At 42.6% G+C, this 23,105-nt stretch overlaps 1 protein-coding gene across 1 annotated transcript; it reads left to right on the top strand.

The window, feature by feature from the left end:
- The first annotated feature begins 2,362 nt into the window (after positions 1-2,362).
- Positions 2,363-22,812, top strand: LOC134463011 (keratin-associated protein 10-6-like). Its single transcript, XM_063216268.1, has 9 exons — positions 2,363-2,415; positions 7,545-7,652; positions 8,174-8,176; positions 15,123-15,237; positions 17,016-17,102; positions 20,987-21,019; positions 21,169-21,259; positions 22,033-22,142; positions 22,798-22,812. Exons 1-9 carry the CDS (start codon positions 2,363-2,365, stop codon positions 22,810-22,812), a joined length of 615 nt encoding a protein of 204 aa, XP_063072338.1.
- The last annotated feature ends 293 nt before the right edge of the window (positions 22,813-23,105 follow it).

Raw genomic sequence — 23,105 nt, 5'->3', positions numbered from 1 at the left:
GCTCAGACTTCGCACATACAGTATCTGTGGGTGCAGATACTCCCCGAGCTGTCAGTGGCACCCCGTACTCTCGAGCTCGAGAATATTTGCTGCGCAGACATTTCTCAGCCATGGCAGTACTTCAGCACCATGGCCAGCGATCGTGCCCAATATGCCACATAAATCTAACTATCTCAGCTTCTTGAGTGCAGTGGTCCACGTGGACCCTTGAAGCATTTTTTGATGATGGTTTCCACCGCGTGAACAGTCGCTCTCCTACGAGAGCTGCACTATCATGAGGAGTCCGTTCTCCAACGAGAATGAAGATGAAGAATGAAGATGAAGAAGTATGTATGCATACATGCTTGATCCAAATTCAGATAGTGAACTAATGAAACAGAATTATTAGCTGAAACTAGTATGAATATAGTACAGAGTGTACATGGCATTTACAGATAATGAGTACAATTACTTTCTTTGTATGCTTCATAGAAATATAAGGAAAAACTACAAACATTATCTGAAGACAGTAATTGTGTCATACACATAATCTGTAAATGCCAAGCACAACTTAGGTGCTGTTTCCACGTAGCTGGATATTTTTATATGTGGATATTTTTTATCCTGCTTGTATTGGTTTTGCATTGGTTTTGGCCTTCCGTTTCCACGTAGCAGATATTTAAAAATCCAGGTATAAAAAGCAGGAGAAAAAAATATCCTGTTTGGGGGGCTGAAACGCATTTGTTACAATGGAGGATTTTTTTTATCCACATGTTGCGTTTACACCTAGCAGGAGAAAAAAATACCCTGCTAAAAAAATATCCTGCTACGTGGAAACAGCACAACTTAATTCATACTCGTTCCCCCTAATAATCCTGTTTGAGAAAACACCCAAAGGGTCCACTTTCAGAAATAAATCATACATATATTATTTTATATAAATCCAGTACATTATATGAATAATAAAAAGTTATCTACCATTCCTTTCCATATGGGCCTGCTCATTATGCAGTTATCTGCTGAGAATTCAGACAATGCGAAGACTCAGCTACCTCTATGTCTTCTCTGATACGGAGAGAGAGAGAGAGAGATCTTTTCTATAAATTCTTTATTATTTTGTAGAAGCATAGAATAAAACTCAAGAGAGTAAACTGTCCTTTTCACAGTGTTGAGCATGTGCGCGTGTGTGTGCATGTGCGTGTGCGTGTGTGCGCGCTCACACAGGTTAGCAGCCCCAAGTTAGAGTGGATTGACAGTGAAGAGAGGCTTTTGAAAGCCTTTGAAAGCCTCTTGTTTTGATGGTTTTGTGGCTGGTGACAGACAGCTGAAACAACTGCAAACAATTACTTCTGTCAGAACGTTGAGATATGCCTGCTCACTTCCCCTGCACTGCTTGTCAGGAGAGGAGGGGCGAGGAGCAGTGGGGGTGGCAAACTGAAATCATTAGTTTACAATCCATTGCCACAAATTTCAAATAATCTGGTTGTACGTCCACTTCGAAAGAAGAAGAAGGCCCGCACACTGTTGCTGTTTTACCTGGATGTGTGCGCACTCCACATGCTACAAGTAAGTCCAATTCAACCAGGTGATTGCCTGGTTATGAATCATTATCTGGTTGAATTGTAGCCTGGTCCTGACCATCCCATAACACTATAACACATAACACATAACACTAAGGTTGTTTGATCTGACGCGATTGCAAGAAGCAGGACATTTGCACTCAGTTCTGGTTTGAAATGATTGGGCAGATCTCACCCAATCACAGACAGTTACTAAACAACAACATAGCGCAGGTGTTTTACGTCATCACCATAAGCCCCCTCCCCCTTTTCCCATCACCAACCTGTCTCTTCGCTTATTGGCTGTTTTCTGGGGAGGATTGGCCGACCAAATCCTAGCTACCGCTCAACATCGCTCCACAGAAAACAATTGCCAGACTTAGTACGGAGCCAAGTCTCTTGGCGGAAGTGCATATGGAGCGCCAGGCTAGTTGAATTGGTCATTTAACCCATTGTGTCCTGCAGCGACATATACGCTGCATTCAGGTTCTTGAGAAAAAATGCTGTTGAAATAAACTTACGTTGAGACTGATTTTAATCACGGAATGCCAGCAGTTGATACAAATCTGAATACGGTATGTAAAGCGATGTTTCCCACGACACTCGTTCGGTCTGACACTGTCAAAAGTTGCTTGTGGGGTTTTCTGACAGCGGACCGTGGAAGTGGTCGCGATAAGGCGTCACTCACTTACTAATGACTCGCTAAACATAGACTGACTCGGGACCGTGATTAATTAAACTTTTAATCCTACTTGGAGCCCATTTAAAACCAGGTCATTATTAATATTGTAGCCTAACTAATGAATCAAGTTTGCCATTTGCCCATGACTGGTCAGGAGGAGAGTATGTTGAAGGATTATGATGACCCAGACCAACTGTCAGCTTGGCGTAAATGCGTGCTGTGCGCGCGTGTGTGTGCATGCGTTTGTGTGTATCTGTGTACATGTTATTTATGTATGTGATTGTGCAGTAGGCCTATGGGTCATACTGTATCAGCGCATGCCATGGTCATATAGACTAATTCTCCTATAGGCCTACAGTAGAATGTTAGGCAGTGCCCCACTGGGATGGTCTAGCTTATTTTTGGTTTAATTTGGTTTACTTTAGTTATTCAATTTATTCAATTATTTATTTTGTTTTGCTATACTTTTCCTGCCAACCTGCTGTGGGCCCCCTAGCGTCCCGGGCCCCCACCTTAAAAATCACTGCTCTATACCAAATCAATACCAATACCACAAATTCCACTTCCCCAGGTGTCTAATAGCACAATTGTCTATTCTACATGACTTCAAATACGTAACACTTGCGGTATGAATTTATGTTCGCCACCACCCCCTAAGCTCCTGCACCATGGCAACAATGTCTCAAGACAAAGAAAAATGGTGATGAAAGACAGTACAAAGGCCACACAGAATTGATTTTTATACTGATGACACTTTATGCTGTTTGCTATTCCAATTATTTTCGTATTGACCGCATTGGTCATTTCTTCTCTCTTTTTTATTCAGTCTGAGTCTGAGACAATAAGAAATAATTCATTAATAAAAAAAACATAGACTTACATATTTTGTAAACGGTTGTAAATGACAACGCAACTGCTGCAGTAGCTCATGAAAGGTGACACTTGGTGTCAGTTCTGAGATGTGACAGTCTCACTCTTTCCCCACAATTGCATCATGCGTTTGAACTTTGAACAAAAAACACGGAACAGCGCATGTTTAGAACAAAAGGCTGATCAATCCGAAATACCAATTTGACAGGTAACATTGTGGTAACATTGTCCACTGCACTGCCCGTGATAAAAGTGCTCCAGTGATAGACAGTCTATTTTACAATTTGAGGGAAAAATATATTGTTTGGCCCTATGTTAGAGGCTATAAAATAGTCCCTTATGGAACATCATCAATCACCAACTAGACCAAAAGGACCTGGGACTTGAAGTGAAGAAAAAATCCGAAGCGCTCAGGAATTTTGGTGTGAGGGGAAAAAAGGATTAAGTCCAAGGCACTCATCTTATTCAAAATTATATTTTTAAAAGCCTTTACTCAAACAAGCGTTTTTTTTTGTTTGTTCAGGGCAGACATGGACCTGGGCCTTATTTGGCCCATTGTGTGTGGAGCTCTAGCCACTTGTGCTTGTTCTCCAGTGAGGGTGTGTTTCAGCCAGGCTAAATAATTGCTGATGTACATGTAATTACATGGACATTCTATTAAGATTTCAGATATGACATAGATGTATTTATCAAAGCAGCGACCTACCCAACCATAGATCTGTCGCCCAATCAACCATGCACTATATACCCACTTATCCACTAACCAACCATTCAGCCTTTTGATTGTATCTCAATCAGCTATTGATACACGATTGATATTGATGGGGCAGCTGTGGCATAGTGGTTAGGGAGGTGGACTTAAGATCAGAAGGTTGCAGTTGCGAATCCAACCCTAGCTCTCCCTACACCTCCATCCATGGCTGAAGACAGTGCCAAGGCCCAAATTGCTCTAGAGATTGTAACCAATACCCTGTTTCTAAATGATTTATAAGTCGCTTTGGATGATCATGAAGGACATAAAAATGTGTGACATTTTAGTACTTGACAATGCTAAGAAACATTTCTTTTTGACGAACATTGCTTACCTCTTGACTGCACCAGAGGGAGAAAAGCATGTTTTGATGATTGAAGTTTCAAGTACTTTGTGCATAAGACAGTAGTGATGACAGTTTTTGACACACTATTGTATGTCTTTAAAACAGGTATAAAAACATCACGTATTGTCCCTGGGTGTTGGATTTTGTGTTGGTGTTGGTGCTGCAAGTTATTGACAGGGTATTTTGTTGTTGCCTGTCAGTAGACATTGTGATATTTTACAGCACACCTGAGGTTTCCGCTGATATCCTGAAGTAACCCTGAGCTGAAAACAAACTCCTGTTTCATTTGAGCTCAGGCTAATTGAGATGTTGCTAAATCATTTGCAAATGGTACAGCTGCTCCCCTGGAGGCACTCAATTGGATGACACTTTAATTAGTTACAAATCAGAGTTACCTTTAATCTAACTGACTCCTGGAAAGAATCACAATTTCATATATTCCCATTAATAATGCAGGGAAAACGTCAAAAAGAAGAGAAGGGTGAAGGAAACACTTGACTTAAATTCTCTCTCTCTCTCTCTCTCTCTCTCTCTCTCTCTCTCTCTCTCTCTCTCTCTCTCTCTCTCTCTCTCTCTCTCTCTCTCTCTTTCTATCTTTCACACACACGCACACACACGCACACACACACACACACACACACACACACACACACACACACACACACACACACACACACACACACACACACACACACACACACACACACACACACACACACACAGTAAGCATAGACAATATATCTCAAATCAACTCAACAGTCCCTTGTTTGTGAATGTTGGATCATTGTAGTGATGAGGCTATTTTAAACACACTCTATACCGCACATGCACACGCACGCACGCACACACACACACACACACACACACACACACACACACACACACACACACACACACACAGTTGGCCACAGAAATAAAAACAGTAGCTTTGTCTTGCTACTGTGTGCTTGTTCGATCATGCATCTTATTTCACTCATAATTCACAACATAATGTGATTTTTTTCTATTCTGATTTCACCACCAGTACTTCCCTCATTGACATGCATGGCCTCCATGCTGTTTTTCTTCTGTGATGTTGCTGAGTCTGTCCATAATAAGACAAGGCTTTCCTAATTCCCACTGCTGTTGCTTGTAGTTAGAGATGATATAAAACCCGGAGGATCCGGTTGGAGAGCCGGGTAAAGACCTCACCCGAACATACCGGATGGCTGTCGTGCATTGATCCGCCAAAGGCGGGTCAGACGGCATTTCATTAATATGTCAACAAAATGGCAGTTACAGCGCGATAAACTGTGAAACCGGAATATATCCTCTTTAGTTGACTACAACAGCCATTCTCTAATCTCCCTAGTATGCTGTTCAGTCACGAAAACTCACTGAGTAAAACTGAACCAACTCCCGCCTCGTCATTCATCGAGCCTGTTTGATCCGTCCAGCCTGTTGTGGCCAATTGAGTCGCGGATCCCCGCTCCCTATGTGTGTGCTTCTGACTCTGTTGAGCTCTAGCCTACATTTCTAAATGTTAACAGTGCTCTGCCAACGCTTTAACATCTCACTCTGTAGGCTACTCTTAGGGAAATTATAGTCTACAGACGTGACTCTATCACTCACTGCGTTACAGCGTAGGCTACAGTCTTTAAAGCCACTGCTGTCACTCCCCTCGTCCGAGTCTCTCAGCAGTGGTGCCCTCGGCGACTCGGTGAGACGAATCCTGACTGAGTTGTTGGTAGCAGCGAATCCCCTACGGATCGGATCAACGCTTAAGTTTCGTTTTTGCCACGAGTGTGCGAGTCGCAAGGTAACTCGGCAGCGGAAGCGAGTGGTCATCTGCTGCTCGCCTCCTGACTATCCCTGCTCAACTAGACTTCTGCTCCCAAATATTTGACTTTTAGTCTTCTTAAATACAAACACACACATTATTTATTGCAAAATCAGGAACATGCGTTTCACTGCTGCCAAAGGCTGTTCGAGTTGTGGTCGCATGTTCAGTGAGGAGAGGTGGGTCGGATCGCAGCATGAGTTTAACTGTGACATTCATAAAGTGAGTTTTGTTGATCAAACTGTCTTACTCTTTGATTTATCAACATGAATTGATAAATGGAACAACAAAGGCATAGCTATTTAACGGCAGAAACGTTTTAAAAAATATATTATTATTATTTATTTTTATTTAGGCCTTTTAAATAAGTGATCCGTGTGATCCGAGTGATCCGTCTAATCCGGATACTCTCCTTGGAATGATCCAATCAACCCGGACGCCTCAAAGATTCGAGTTAAGCACCTCTACTTGTAGTATCAGCTGAACCAATGAGGACAGACAGGCCGCTATACATGAGTTGTAAATGTTTGTTTTCTCTGACTGCGCAATACTAGCTGCGCACAACTCAACCGCTCATTGTTGGAAACCACTCAAAAATTCGGTGTAAAAAAAAAGCTCACGTGGTTGGCTGCCAGTGTCTTGACCCTCCTCACAACATCGTGTTTATAGACACGGTGAACCCATGTATGGAAAAGCACAATAGGGAACTAAGAAATGGGTAGCGATTTAGTAGCTTGACAAGTCAGACCATTCATCTTGAATTACTCCGTAATTTACAAATGGTCTGATTACGCTTCTCTGGGGAAGGTTTAGGTTTAGTCGTCCACCAGACGGCCGGCCAGTAAGTGAACGCACTTGGGCGCATGACAACATACGTCACGAACGTCAAGTGTTAGCGATTGGTCCACTCATTTCAAACCAGAGCTGAGCTCACTCCTCCCACCCAGCTCAAGGGCATCGAGGATCTAGACCAAAAATGAATTACGTAGTACGTAGTAATTTCACAGATTTTAAACAAGTTATTCGGTATAGTCACATACCTGTAGTATGATCAATAAGCATGTTCTTCTGATGTTTGAGTTGCTTAGACAAACTATAAAATCCCTTTCACGTGTAAGTATCTGGATATTTTTCTAAACATATGCCTATACAAATTAGTTTGAAGCAGTGGCAGAGTCAGTATTTTTTTTTCAATAGCGTTGCTAACAGTTGCTACATAAGGGTGAGGGGTTGCTGGTCAAAACCAGTAGGCTATTTAATGACCATTGCCAACATGTTTCTCTATCATCCCTGATGGCACACTTGCTACAGCTATGAGGCATCTTCTGCTTTGTGTAGAGGTATTGAGATATAGCTTTTATGGTACAGTTGCTTGTGTATTCTGTGTGTGCTTTGGGTGTTGACCCAGCCAGACAGAGACGGGCAAAGAAGTGCCCTCTGAGCTGAAATTATGCAGTTGGGTGACACTGAAGTGTTTCTCAACTCACAGGTCAGTTCCGCGTGAACGTGGAAAACTTGGAATAATCAAGTGTTTCAAGGACTGTGTGTGTGTGTGTGTGTGTGTGTGTGTGTGTGTGTGTGTGTGTGTGTGTGTGTGTGTGTGTGTGTGTGTGTGTGTGTGTGTGTGTGTGTCTGTGTGTTTGTGTGTGTGTGACAGAGAGAGAGAGAGAGAGAGAGAGAGAGAGAGAGAGAGAGAGAGAGAGAGAGAGAGAGAGAGAGAGAGAGAGAGAGAGAGAGAGAGAGAGAGGTTGTGTGTGCTTGCGTGCAGGCATGCGTGTGTTAGTGCATGATTGCGTTGATGTTTACATGTGTGCAGTGCTTGTGTGTGTTTTTGTGTAATCACCAATGTTTCTAGCAGTACAGTATATGTACAGTAAATATTAAGATGTGGTTGTTGCTAGCAGTACAGTCTATACAGTAAACATTAAGATGTTGTTGTGTTTGGCCTGTGGTTGATACTTAATGACTGTGTGGTTTCGCATGGCACCTTTGTTTTCTATTTGGTAAGTGCTTTTCAGGTCATGGGGAGAGAGGGAGACTTTGCTGAGCTGAGAGTGAGCGAGTAAAACCCTGCTGCCATGGCGACAGGCCCAGCAGTATCTAATAGCAACCAGTTGCCATGGAGCCTGCTTTGTATCCTGAGATGGACAAGAAAGGGAAGCACCAGGCGGTGGGAGTAGGACAGAATTCTCTCTCTCTCTCTCTCTCTCTCTCTCTCTCTCTCTCTCTCTCTCTCTCTCTCTCTCTCTCTCTCTCTCTCTCTCTCTCAGGAAAGCAGGCAGCAGTAATTACAGAAGCCTTCTGGAACAGAGTCTCATAATTATCCCTCTAAAACACAGTGCAAGAGTACTGAGCCCTACACAGCACTACACTCACGACTCACCAAAAAAGTCAGGTCTCCTCTTACTACTAAAGGGTGGCAGCAGGGCCGCTTCCAGTCACTGTGGCGCCCTAGGCGAGTAACCTCCCCTTTCTATTTCATGCATTTACAGTAGAAACTGCCATCTGCAATAGTGTCATACATCTGATCTAAGCACAGCTGATCTTGTATCTACATACAGATACATATAAATGTCCATGTCAATGAAAAGTTTCATGTTTTTTTATGTTGCTTAATTTTCTAATTCTGGGTGGGACTTTTGGCTGTTATGTTGTTCACTCAAAGAAGATTAAAAAAAAACAGCCATTAATGTTTGAACATGTACCCACCAAAGTGTGTACAGCAGGTTAAACTCCTGTAGAGTGTCTGAGAACGGGCCGTGTTGGCCCGAAAGATCATGAATAGGGCTTAAAAGGGTTTGTTTCATCCTTGCCTTATATTGAACTTTCACATTTTGAGTCTGCACCATGTCTAAAACAGATGTGTGTGAGATTTGAGTGAAATCCTATGGAGAGTATTAATGGTTGTATTTTGATTTTTTCATTGCACACATGGGACTGGTGGCGGCAGATGCAATTAAAAGAAGAAAAGCCATAATAGAAGTGTGAATCACCGGAATGTAAAGTGAGAGAAGTCATTTGGAGATAGGGTAAAACATTCTTAAATACACTTACATACCGTACTCATGGTGTTATGGTTGGGGGCTATAATAGAGTCGGGTTAAGCAGTGTAGCCCAACTCTTTGCGCTGTGTGCTCAGGGTAAGTAGTCAAGGAGAGCAGCATCGGGGGTTGGTGGAGCACTAATTGTGCCGGTAATCAGAAGTGACTTCCAGATCTTACGCTGAGTGATTACAGCGCTAGACGCGACGTGTGACCTGACATCCGAGATGGCCAATTTCATGGTTCACCTGCTAAGAAGCAGTGGGGTGGGGGAGGGGGGGGGAGTGCTGATTGGGGGCATTTATTAGACATGGTGCAGTGGGGGTGCACAAGTAAATGTAGCCTTGCGTTCATGGCTAATGACACAATAATAGACATACTGTACGTATGTGTGCGCAGTAAATAGCACTTGAATCAGTCATCTTCACTTATCTTCATTATAGTTAGTCAGAGTACCATAGCATAGCATAGCATTGGCGATTTTAGGATGATCAAATATATTCTTGTCACGAAAATCATACAGTTGTATGAAAAAGTTTGGGTACCCCTTTGAAAAAACGTTCTCTCACTTTGTAAAGCATGCCCTCACTTTATGAAGTTGCACGTTCGTCTCAATAAAGCGCATGCTTATCTGAATTGTGGACTCGTCTTACTAAGTGCTCACTGCTATTCAGTTACGTCCCATTATACACACACACACACACACACACACACACACACACACACACGCACACGCACATGCACACACACACACACACACAAACTAGAAAAGTGTCCAAAGTGTCAAAGGTGCCAAAGTCACTGTGCATAGTCCAAGGAAGAGATCCAGGGTCAAGTATCGATGTAAAACTACAGTCTGTTATTTATATAATGTGCAATGGAGTGCAAAGAGTGAAATCAGGACATTCTGACCGAGGGAAACGACAGAGCAGATGAAAGTCAAGAACTGGAAGAGATTCTGAGTGTGCAGCATAGTCATAGAGGCTTGGGGTTGGGGGAGAGACTGTCAGTCATAGTTAAGACAACCACAGAGAGACAGCCCTCTGTTTTCATCTTTAAGTATTAAATGGATAATTTTAGTAGCCTAAGTAAAAAGATTGATTAATTTGTTTAACGTAATTTGTGTCCCAGTTGAAACAGACCTCTCACGGCCCAATGAAGATGAAGAGTTGTAATAAAATTGTCATTTACTCGCAAATCAGCACATTTCTGAGTATTGAATATAAATTGATGAGTTCTGCAAGACACTCATCAAAAATGCTTGCTAAACAATCATACTTTATTAATGACTTGCTGAGAGCTAATAAAATCAGTAACCTTTCAGCTTTCGTTTATTCTCACAATTTAACAAATCAAGGCTCTGCAAGTCCATGTTCTTAGCTCAATACAAAATTGTTTGCCCAATTAATTCCCCCTCACCAGTATTTCTTTTTATTCTTGGGTCTTATTCTTTGATGTGTCTTCCATCATTCAACAAGTGGCTTATTTGGCAGATACTTCAAATTTATACAATCATGTCCCCTGCTGATTCTAATATGCATACTAAGTGGCATTGTATTCATGGGCATCTCTCTCTCTCTCTCTCTCTCTCTCTCTCTCTCTCTCTCTCTCTCTCTCTCTCTCTCTCTCTCTCTCTCTACACCACAGATCACAATGAACTATGAGAATGATAATCCTATTAGTTTTTACCAGCAATTTTCTCTCAATTCTCAATATCTTGTGTAGCCTACATTACATTACACTTAGCTGACGCTTTCATGTATTCAAAATGACTTACAATTATTATTTTCAGGGTATTGGTTACAGTCCCTGGAGCAAAGTGGGGTTAGGTGGCTTGCTCAAGGGCACTTCAGCCATTGATGGAGATGCAGGGAGAGGTCGGGGGGGGGGGGGGGGATTGAAACCTGCAACCCCTAGATTGAAAGACCAACTCTCTAACGACTAGGCCACGGCTGCCCTACCAGCCTATTTTGTCAAAAGTCGTCCTTTTCAGCACTTCTCCAGAAATCATCAATTATGGGAGCCAATAAATATATTTGTAAGATATAAGATGAAAAACTATTGAAAATAACTATTTTTCTTTTACAGGAGGTACTTTTAAAGGGTATGAAGAACAGTTTTTTTTCACTGTACAAGCCCATATCGTATGCACAAAATGCACAAATACATACAGTAGAACTGTATGATAGGGTGAAAGTGTAATTGATAAAAGCTGTAACTTGTCACTGTTGCTTCATTTTAAATCCTTATGTTAGCCTTGCACTATTTGCTGAAAATACTCAACTATATCATGACAACATTGCAATTTTGGTGACTGTAAGGTTGTGACATGGGCTCTGTTCAAAGAGGTTAAATGAACAAAGATCCTGGGTCAATGTGGTAAATGAACAATGGTCTTGGATCACAGTGGTAAATGAACAATGGTCCTGGATCACTGTGATAAATGAACAATGACCCTGGATCACAGTGTGCGGTAAAATGAACAATGATCCTGGATCACTGTGTGCGGTCAATTGAACAATGATCCTAGATCCTTGTGGTAAATGAACAATAATACTGGATCCATGTGGTAAATGAACAATGGTTCAGGATCCCTGTGGTACATGAGCAATGATCCTGGATCACTGTGGCAAATGAACAATGATCCTGGATCCCTCTGGTAAATGAAAAATTGTCCTGGATCATTGAAGTCAATGAACAATTACCCTGGATCACTGTAGTAATTGAACAATGATCTTGGATCACTGTGGTAAATGAACGATGGTCCTGGATCACTGTGGTAAATGAACAATTGTCCTGGATCACTGTGTGCGGTAAAATGAACAATGGTCCTGGATCACTGTGGTAAATGATAAATGACCCTGGATCACTGTGGAAAATGAACAATGATCCTGGATAACTGTGATGAACGAACAATGATCCTGGATCACTGCGGTAAATGAACAATGATCCTGGATTACTGTGGTAAATAAACAATGATCCTGGATCACTGTGCTAAATGAACAATTTTCCTGGATTACTGTGGTAAATAAACAATGATCCTGGATCACTGTGCTAAATGAACAATTTTCCCGGATCACTGTGTTAAATGAACAATGATCTTGAATCACTGTGGTAAATGAACAATGATCCTGGATCACTTTATTAAATGAACAATGGTCCAGGATAACCATGGTAAATGAACAATGATCCAGGATCACTGTGGTCAATGAACAATGATCCTGGATCACTGTGGTAAATGAACAACAGTCCTGGATCACTGTAAGCAGTATATAAATAATGATCCTGGATCACTGTGTGCAGTAAAATGAACAATGGTCCTTGATTCCTGCCATAAATGAGCAATGGTCCTGGATCACTGTGGTAAATGAACAATGATCCTGGATCACTGTGGTAAATGAACAATGGTCCTGGATCACTGTGTGCGGTAAAATGAACAATGGTCCTGGATCCCTGTGGTAAATGAATAATGGTCCTGGATCACGGTGGTAAATGAACAATGGTCCTGGATCACTGTGGTAAATGAACAATGACCCTGGATCACTGTGTTAAATGAACAATGGTCCTGGATCACTGTGGTTAATGAACAATGATCCTGGATCACTGTGGTAAATGAACAATGATCCTGGATCACTGTGGTAAAGGAACAATTATCCTGGATCACTGTGCTAAATGAACAATGGTCCAGGATCACTGTGGTAAATGAACAATGATCCTGGATCACTGTGGTAAATGAACAATGGTCCTGGATCACTGTGAGCAGTATATAAATAATGATCCTGGATCACTGTGTGCGGTAAAATGAACAATGGTCCTGGATCACTGTGTGCTGTAAAATGAACAATGGTCCTGGATCCCTGTGGTAAATGAATAATGGTCCTGGATCATTGTGGTAAATGAACAATGGTCTTGGATCGCTGTGGCAAATGAACAATGATCCTGGATCACTGTGGTAAATGAACAATGGTCCTGGATCACTGTGGTGAATGAACAATCATCCTGGATCACTGTGGTAAATTAACAACGGTCCTGGATCACTGTGTAAAATGAACAATGGTCCTGGATCACTGTGGTAAATGAACAATGATACTGGATCGCTGTGGTAAATGAACAATGGTCCTGAATCACTGTGAGCAGTATATAAATAATTATCCTGAATCACTGTGATTGGCGAAATAAACAAAGGTAGTGGATCACTGTGACTTGTAAAATGAAATCCCGTAATGGATCACTGTGAGCAGTAAAATTAATAATCCTCCTGGATCTCTTAGGCGGGGAGGGAAAAAATAAACAATGGTTCTGGATCACAGTGAGTGGTACATAAACACTGGTCATGGATTACTATGGGTGGTAAGATTAACAATGGTCCTGGATCACTGTGTGTAGTAAAATGAACAATGGGCCTGGATCACTGAAATCTGTAAAATGAATAATGGTCTTGTGTTACTGCGAGCGGTGAAATCTCCGTCTTTTCCTTGCTGTTGGCCTCGGATCAGAAGCGTGGTGCATCTATCCATCCCAAGCCTACTCTTCCCACCTGGATTCTGCCCACAATCTATCTAATGTATTCCAAAGGTTGCCGGTTCGACTCCCGACGCGCCAGGTGCCTGGTGGGGGGACTAATTAATCAGTGCTCTCCCCCATCCTCCTCCATGACTGCGGTACCCTGAGCATGGTACCGTCCCGCCACACTGCTCCCTTGGGGTGCCATTGGGAGCTGCCCCCTTGGAGTGCTGTGTCACAATGACAATGGGAGTTGGAGTGACCCGGTTGGGCTTTCTTTCTCTTTCTTTAATCTCCTGATTTTGCAGGCGATCTGACCTGTCTGTGGACTCCAGAGGCAAATTGTAAAGTTTGTTTGTGATTACCCCGATCACTCTGCCTTGTTACAGTGACATGGCATTGTGTTTTTTCTTAAAGACTTGTGTCCACAGGCTCAGAGAAGGCTACAGGATGTTACGTAATACCTCACTTTTCTTTTCCTTTTGACTGATGAGCCAGTCGGCTTTCACTGTCTCAAACGCGGCTTTATTGGCGACGCTTATGTAACGACAATTAATGACATATTGCCCTCATTACCCAGACTGCCTCTGCTTCTCTCTCTCTCTCTCCACCTCGCCTACAAGACTGGGTAATGACATCGCATTTGCCTGAAGAGTCATCATAATATCACAATGCCTTGTAATACCTGAGCAATATTCAGTGGCTTACATCATGTTCTAGAGAGTATTCAGAGTGTGGATTTGGGTGGTTGTGCACATGTGCACATGGGCCATGGAAGTGGGGGCACCGGGGGGCCATGAGCTCTCTCAGCGGGGGGCCCTAGGCAATTCCCTAGTGTGCTTGCCTGGTTGTAACTGGCCTGAAAGTCTCATGGAGGCAGTGTTGCCAGATGTACGATAATTATCATATTTGTACCATAATTTTGTCCATTTGGACCTCTACATGATCGAAAACATGAAGTACATCAGAGATGTCATTCAGTTCATTTAGGTGCCTTGAAACAAGAATTTGGGTCTTGAATGATAATTTCCTCCCAAAAAGCCCCCAAAAACGATAATTTAGAGGTTTTGATACGATAATTCAGCATTTTCCATCTGGGGATATGACATATGCAATAGAACAGCGCAATGTAACAGCAACATATAAATGGCTCCTTCTGTATAAATACTTCATGTGTGGGGTTGTCCTACAGTGACCCCTCTAGCTATTATGCCAACCCACACCTTGTTCAAATGTGTTGTGTGGTCTATGCACGTGCGACCAGATAACTGACAGATGGGAGCAATGTTTGTTCAAAGGGAGGACTTTGACAACATTGCTTTGATGGTGTGCAGTTTCCTTTTTTTATGGATGAGTTGCACTGATGCACACACATGAATGAAGACTAATCGTGTTAGTAGTCTGCACGCACATCAGATAAATAGACATAAAACGCTATATAGTGTTGAAGTGCCCCTTACTTCAGGTTGTTTTTTTGGACAGGGGGTTGTACGTGCTTATTCTTGGGCAGTGAATGTTTGTCTCGTCATTTGTTAGGATCGGCTGGAAACTGATTGTGTGTGTTTGTCTGAGTGTGTGTGTGTGTGTGTGTGTGTGTGTACGTCCTTGCACGTGTACGTGTACGTATGTGTACGTGTGTGTGTGTGTGTGCGTGTGCGTGTGTGTGTGTGTGTGTGTGTGTGTGTGTGTGTGTGTGTGTGTGCGTGAACGTGTGCGTGTGTGTGTGTGAGCGCGCGCGTGCGTGCGTGTGCCTATGTGTGTGTGTGTGTTTGTGTGTGTGTTTGCGCATGTGCTAACGTGTGTAGATGGGGTGTGTGTTTGTGTTGTTGACCTTGCTGGTGTGAGTGATTGATGCCCCAGTCATTCAGCAGCACACGGTCGGTCTCTATGTTTGCGAAAGGATGCACTGGCCTGGCCCTGACAGGAATCTCTGTTAGACGATGACAAAATGGACCCCAAACAAGAGAGATGCTCGACTCGAGTAATAGCACAAAATGAAACACTTGCCTAGCCTGGCCTGATGCAATAGTTTCAAGGACAGAATTAGAAAACACAATGAAAAGTGCACTGAACACAGAGCACCCTCGGCTTCTGAAAGAGCTCACTCTGCGACTGACAGTCGGAACATCAAAGGGGAGGTGGCACGCAGCACAGGGACCACAGTAGGGGATTACGCAATAATACCCCTCTTGTAAATGCCAACCAGAAGTTGAACATTCCCTTTATATAAGCTAGAGAAACGGCTCGCAGTGTGGTGAGGTGAATCATGTGTTCAACCCTGTGCTGTTACCGTACCGTAGCCTACATGTGGATATATTTAGAATTTAATTAGGTAATACTACCTCTGCCAGCACAGACTTTACAGATGACTTGTTGACGTTTATCGACTTCAGTGTTCCAGTGTTCCAGTGTTCCATTTTTTCCCAAAGCCAACCTATAACCAGGGCTCCAAATTAACACAAGCCAACCGGCCAAATGCTGGTGAAATTTCAGTTTGGCTAGAGGGGAAGACCCAGTTACTGTCCTCATTAGTGAGTATGTGTTTGGCTAGTAAGACTAATATCTAGTGGCCATTTTGGCTGGTGAGCAAAAAGGTTAATTTAGAGCCCTGCCTATAACCATTACATTTTTGCATGTTTTGTTGCATAGTAGTTTGAGTATTAGCTAATGTTATTTTCTTTTTGTTTTAAAAGCCTCTTTTGAGAACCGTTCAAATAATTAGTGAGTGACCTTTCAATCAACATGATCTCCAAAAATTCCGTGCTCCTGGACACGGATGGTAGGGGCACAAAATCCGTGTCCAGGAGCACGGATTTTGCCAAAATTCCGTGTTCCTGGACACGGATTTGTTTTCCGTGCTCCTGGACACGGAATTGTTTTCCGTGATGGACACAGAGAAGTCTTGTGTTTTCTCAGGAATTTTCTTATTTCAAATATTTTTTCTCAAAAAAAACATTTCCTACTGACAGGTTAAGGTTAGGGATTGTTTTGGTCTGGGCACAGCTAGTTTTCTTTCATTCATTATATGAATTTGATAGCCTAGCAACCAAGTGGAAAAGGTATTTCTCAAAAATATGTCTTTAATGACAGGTTAAGGTTAGGGAATGTTTTGGTCAGGGCACAACTTAAAATTGCTATAGCATTATTTTGTAATTTTTCATAATATTCTCATCACATATAACCCTCATTGTGGGTTATACAGGTTATTGATGCATAGAGCACCACTTCCTTAACAATGGCAACCTACAAAGCCAGCATGTGCTGCTAGTAGCGAACGATAACATAAATGTGCTTTCAGTGCAGATGGGTACAAAGATATTCAGTTGCAAGCTCTGCAGAAAGTATCCAGATTTACAGTAATACGACTCACTCCTTTCCATGTAAGGATTTCCTGAAGCTTACTTGGCACGATCCACGGACACCTTTGTATTGTAACACTCTCTAGGGTGGAGGCCCCATTTTAAGCCCTCCAATTTGCTATGGTGTGTGTGTGTGTGTGTGTGTGTGTGTGTGTGTGTGTGTGTGTGTGTGTGTGTGTGTGTGTGTGTGTGTGTGTTTATGTGATGTACAGTAATGTTGCCACCAGACAATACCAACAAATCTGACTGGATATTAACCCCCATTTGGAGCGTCAGCAATTGTTTGCAGCACCACTGGTATAAGGAATGAAACACCTAGCCTCGCGCGCCATCCTACGTACTTCCGCCAAAACACTTGGCTCCGCACTACGTCTGGTACCTGTCTTCTGTGGAGCGATGTTGACCGGTAGGATTTTCGCCGGTGTTCTGACAAACGGTTTATCCTACGGTAGGATGTTCTGTCAGACATGTCTGTTAAACGGTCCTACATCGCCATAGATAGACGTCAGACATGTTTGTTCAACAACTTATAAGTTAAATCCTGATTTTTCAGAAAATGTCCTTCGGCTGGTGAACAAAAAGGTTCATTTAGAGCCCTGCCTATAACCATTACATTTTTGCATATTTTGTTGCATAGTAGTTTGAGTATTAGCTCATGTTCTTTTCTTTTTGTTTTAAAAGCCTATTTTGAGAACCGTTCAAATAATTAGTGAGTGACCTTTCAATCAACATGATCTCCAAAAATGATCAGAAAATGTCCTTCCTGCTTCCTGCAATCGAACCAGGCTATGAAACACCGCTATTGGGGTTCATTCTCTCATACACGGTGAGAGTAACCACAGATAGACAGTGGACGAGAGTTTCAACTTGGTAATGGCAGACAGCTACAGTAATGACAAGTAAAAGAGTTAAGTAGATGAGTTACATCTTCGTCTAAACTGCAAAAAAGGCAAAGTGTGTTCACGTCCATAGAACTTGTGCAATTTTTTGCATCTGCAGGCCCCGATGGTGAGGTTGCCATATAATGGAAAGCCCCTTCAGACAAAATATTTTGTTGTTTACACTCAAAATCGTCTTCATATGAAAGAATTCAAGACAAGACGCCACTTTTGCGCCTTCTGTTTCTCTGGGTATTTTCCAAAGGTTTACAAATTTTCACACCTTGGACTCTTGGAGTGGACCAAAAAGTGAGTTGTAATGACAAGTAACATTTGCTGCAACTGCATATACTGTAGACATAAAATAAATATATAGGGCCTATGAGATTGAGCTTATGATTGCATGGTTGCAGTTCTGGGTACTTTGGGGTTCCTCCCATCGTAGCAAGATGAAGGTTTGTATTGAAACTTATTCATTTTACAGTGCAAGCTTATAATAGGTGTTGACACTACCCAACTATGTGTTTTGAGATGCCGCTTCTGATCTGATATTTTTCTTCTACTAATTATACTTTTCAAGATGAAATCTCACTTGTTTCAATTGTAGAAACGGGCAAATCACGTTAACGCCATGTCATTTTAATGAAACAATTTACTTGTATAATCTTGCGTTTCTGTTATTTGCATTTATGCATATATTTGCATTTGCAATGTTGGTTGCTGTAATTAAATCAGAAAAAATGATATCAATCATTTCATTTTCTAATGACAATAATGGGATAGCTAATTTATTCCAGGCACAGAAACATGGACACAATTATCCTTATTCTAATGAGTTCATATGACATCTTCCTAATGGGGTGATTCGTTTTCAGACATTAACAGTGAGCGTGATGGTGTGAAAAGTGGGGCTGTGTTCATGGGGCTGTGTACTGTACAATGTTATGAGGGTTTGTTAAGGTTGTCCATTTCTGTATGACGTTTTATGATGGTCCCTCAGTGCCAGTCTGCGTTTAGTTGGGGTTTATTCGATGCTAAATGTGTGCAGTTGGAATTGCTGCTCCTATCTAAATGTTAAGTGCAAATTTTAAGACTTGCTCTCCAACAGAGGTGAGTACCGAGACTTGACTTGGACCTCCTGATTTGTATATGGATGATGTATATATTTGATCTCAGGGTAGCCAACAAGGGGGGCCAAAGGGGTATGTTGTCCCAGGCCCAGGGAGACAGGGGGCCCAGAATTGGGCCCCCATTACATTGTATGCATTGGGCAAGGGGCCCATTCAGATGACTTTGTCCTGGGCCCAGTAAAATCTGTCAGCCGCCCTGTTTGATCTCATAAATACCGCTTGCTGACAAAGCATACAATACTGTAATCTAAAGGCGCAAAAAAATCAGATTATTGCTCAAATTAATTCTTTTTACGACTTGTTTCGGTAGGCTTGCTGTTAATATCTTGGGGCAAAAAACATTCTACAACAGGGAAAGAAATATTGTAGACAAGTTATTCTAGGCAGCTCCGTTAAAACCCATTCAATTTCTCACTTAGCTGCAGTACCACCCGGACAACTTCAGCCAGTGATCTTTGTCATTGGTTACACATTCTCTGCAAAGTCCTCCAAAAAGACACATGCTCTTTCTCTTTCTCTTTCTCTTTCTCTTTCTCTTTCTCTTTCTCTTTCTCTCTCTCTCTCTCTCTCTCTCACACACTGTCTTCCTCATGAGGGTTCTTGTTCCGCTCTGTCTATCCCCATTTAATTCTTTACTCTCCCTCCGACCAGAAACTCCCTGACCCTTCACCCTCTTCATGGGATGTGACACGATTTCATCACTAATGGCTCCTGTCCCCTTGGCTCCCTCTATCCATGACCGTAACTACCATTGAGGACACAGCGGTCATGTCCTCTGTATTTTTTCTCAGTAATGTTAAGTTTTGCCTACGATGAAAACTGATATACGATCAACACTGATACATTCAGTCTGTATACGCCACAATTTATCCTCAAGGCAGTGATGAATGAAAACCAACTTAAGAGTTTGACTGAAGTGTTTGAAGCATTCTAAATGTACAGTATGCAGTACAGCGCTTAATATTTGACCTCTGTATTTGAAAATGTCTGGTTACGGCCTTGCCTCTCCACAGCCACCCTGCTCTGGGGGGGAGGGGGAGGCTCTCATGATGGCTCCCGCTGCACTCCAATTACAACTAAGATGAAGGTGAGTGGCCTTTGCTCCACTTGCACATACTCATGCGTGCGCGCACACACACACAGTACACACACACACTTAACACACATGTACAGTAACGTTGGTAGCTAGCAGAGTTTGGAGCAGAACATTGGTTAACCCTGCCGAAGCCTATTCTAACTTGAGCATTAATTCTTTGATACTTGGATGTCATTATGACATTGGGTAAATAACATGCTTTGACTATTGTTAGTTGTAGTAGCTTAACTTTTTCTTTTCTTTTATTTCATTTATTTAATTTACTATGACCTAATGGGTCATGTGATGTGTATCTATTGGGGTGGGGTGGGTGGGTGTTGATCACTGACTTTGTAATGCTCCTGTTTCCAATCTTGGGATTTTGTCCATTAATTAAAAAAAAAACGTTAATCACAAAAGAAGAGATCCTCCACTGTTCATCGTTGGCTGGTCCAGATGGGCACACAGTTAATCCCATCCTTGACTCCCCTCTCAAACAGCGTGTCCACATAGAAGCATACAAGCTTTCGGGTTCTTATGGGAATGACGAGGGAGTCTGAAGTCAATTCCCATCTCTCACAGCAAATCATAGCGCATCACACACAGCACAGTCCATTTAACACATTTGACATTTGTATCAATATGGCCCTTGGTTAATCCAAGAGGTATCACCGGTGAACTGGCAATGAGTCACGACTCATATCCGTTAGCAGTCAGAAATCCTCGCCTGACTGCTACCCTATTGACAAAACCTTGATACCCACATGACACAGGCGCCACATTAAACCGAGCTATTAGCAATTATTTCTGACCGTTGAGCGAAATATCTGGTTGCTATAGAAACTAAACACTGTTAAGGGTCTGTAACTTCAAAATGAAGGCAGATTTTCATCAAAATGAATAGCAAAATAAAATATAGCCTATAATATTTTGAAAATGAAACATTAAAATTCACATGCATATTAATCTTTCAGTGAATGTGTCCTCTACAAAGTCTTGTGTGTGCGTGCGTGCGTGCGTCCATGCTGTGCTGTGCTGTGCTGTGCTGTGCTGTGAGAGAGGTTGATGGAGACCCTCATAAATTATCTTGTGAATTCTCTGCAGTCCTCTGCAGTGGTCACTGCAGCTCCCTAAAGACCTAATTCAACACTTCCTTGCATTTTGATTCTTGCAGAGTGTGTGTGTGTGTGTGTGTGTGTGTGTGTGTGTGTGTGTGTGTGTGTGTGTGTGTGTGTGTGTGTGTGTGTGTGTGTGTGTGTGTGTTTGAATGAAAGAGAAAATCAGTGAGAGAGAGAGAGAGAGAGAGACAGAGACAGAGACAGACAGACATGATACACGTTTATGGACAAGAAGTAGGAATGCACATGTGAGTATTTGTATTTGAGTGAATGTGTTCATGCACACACACACACACACACACACACACACACACACACACACACACACACACACACACACACACACACACACACACACAAAACCCCCTACATACACACTCTCTCTTTGTCTCTCTGACTTTCTTTTGTACCATTTCAATCTTCCATTTCTAAGAAATCCACCAATTTCTTCCTCCTTATTGTTCTTCGCTCCCTCCTTCCTCTCTCCAACTCTTGTTTTCTCCCACCAGCTGTCCTCAGGGATGGCCTGGGGTTGAAATAGGGCCCGGGCACTTTTGGCTTAAAGGCCCCCCCCCCCCCTCATAATTAGCGGCACAGAACTGACTCACCGTTTGGCCCCACACCCTCATGGGCCCCTATTTTCAGAAATGTAAAAAAAAACCACACAAAAAAACATTTCTTTACATTTCTAAAAATAGGGGCCCACGAGGGTGCGGGGCCCACCGGGAAATGCCCGCTCTGCCAGATGGCCAGTCCAGCCCTGGCTGTCCGTCTTTCCCTTCTCTTGCTTTGAGGCCAGGGCAGCTGTGGTTGCCAGGATACAGCATCGTAAACAGACTGCTGCAGAATACAAATTCAGCCAGTCAAGCGTTGTGAAGGTGGCAGGGTTTTGTGAATTTATTGTGTTAATGGCAAACTTGGGGTGTGTGTGTGTGTGTGTGTGTGGATTGGAACAACTGTGTGTGTGTGTGTGTGTGTGTGTGTGTGTGTGTGTGTGTGTGTGTGTGTGTGTGTGTGTGTGTGTGTGTGTGTGTGTGTGCGTGCGTGTGTGTGAGCGTGAACGTGTGTGTGTGAGTGTGTGCGTGAGATGCATTCTGCTGGTTATTATCCTCTATCTGCTGCACTCTGCAAGCCTTATCTTGGCCACATCCCTGCAGAGCTCCCTACTCAGTTATGACATCATCAATTAAACTACACCACTGCTAGTAGAACCCCAGCAGAGGCATTAGAATGGGCACAAGCCCTCAGCTAGTATGTGGCCTGACAGAGATATACTCTTTGCCAGGGGTTCCCAAACTTAACTACACCAAAGCCCCCCATATACCGGTAGATTCCAAGCCAACACCCCCCCACCATATTCCTGTAGATTACAGCCAAAGGCCCCCGTTACATGGTTCGTGCTTCCTCTTTCAGAACCATAGTCTAGGTCAGGGATGGGCAACTTTCATGATAAGGAGGGCCACATTTTTTCATCGCCATCATCAGAGGGCCACATGACCATGGATCCGACTGCAACTCAAATGGCTTGAGATGCAGCTGGTTACTTACTGATTGCTGATATTTTGGTTCGATTGGGAAAGAATGGGAGTGTTCTCTATCTGTCAACAGTATAATTGCAATGGATTAATTCAGTAGTGTTTTGAAAAATCTGGTTATTATGTATTTCTTTAATTATGTTATGTTTAAGGGACACACTGAGTGAGGAGCCGGGCCGCATGTGGCCCCCGGGCCTCCAGTTGCCCATCCCTGGTCTAGGTCTTCGAGTCAGTGTCCCACTGGGATGTATGTATGTGTAGCAGGGTGGAAGTTTCCTAAGATTACTGACTTTGAAGTAATTCGGTTTTAAAAGGTGACTACGCCAGTCTCTTTGAAGGGTGAGACAACCCAGATGTTAAAAATACAATTTTCCCCGACAGGTTCTAGATGACAAAGGATGACACAGCTGTTGCACATACAATAGTTTTTATTTTCTTCTGCTTTCAGTCTTATTTGTAT

The sequence above is a fragment of the Engraulis encrasicolus genome, chromosome 14, assembly GCF_034702125.1.
Source record: "Engraulis encrasicolus isolate BLACKSEA-1 chromosome 14, IST_EnEncr_1.0, whole genome shotgun sequence".
NCBI lineage: Eukaryota > Metazoa > Chordata > Actinopteri > Clupeiformes > Engraulidae > Engraulis > Engraulis encrasicolus.
This window is presented reverse-complemented; position numbering and strand designations above follow the sequence as displayed.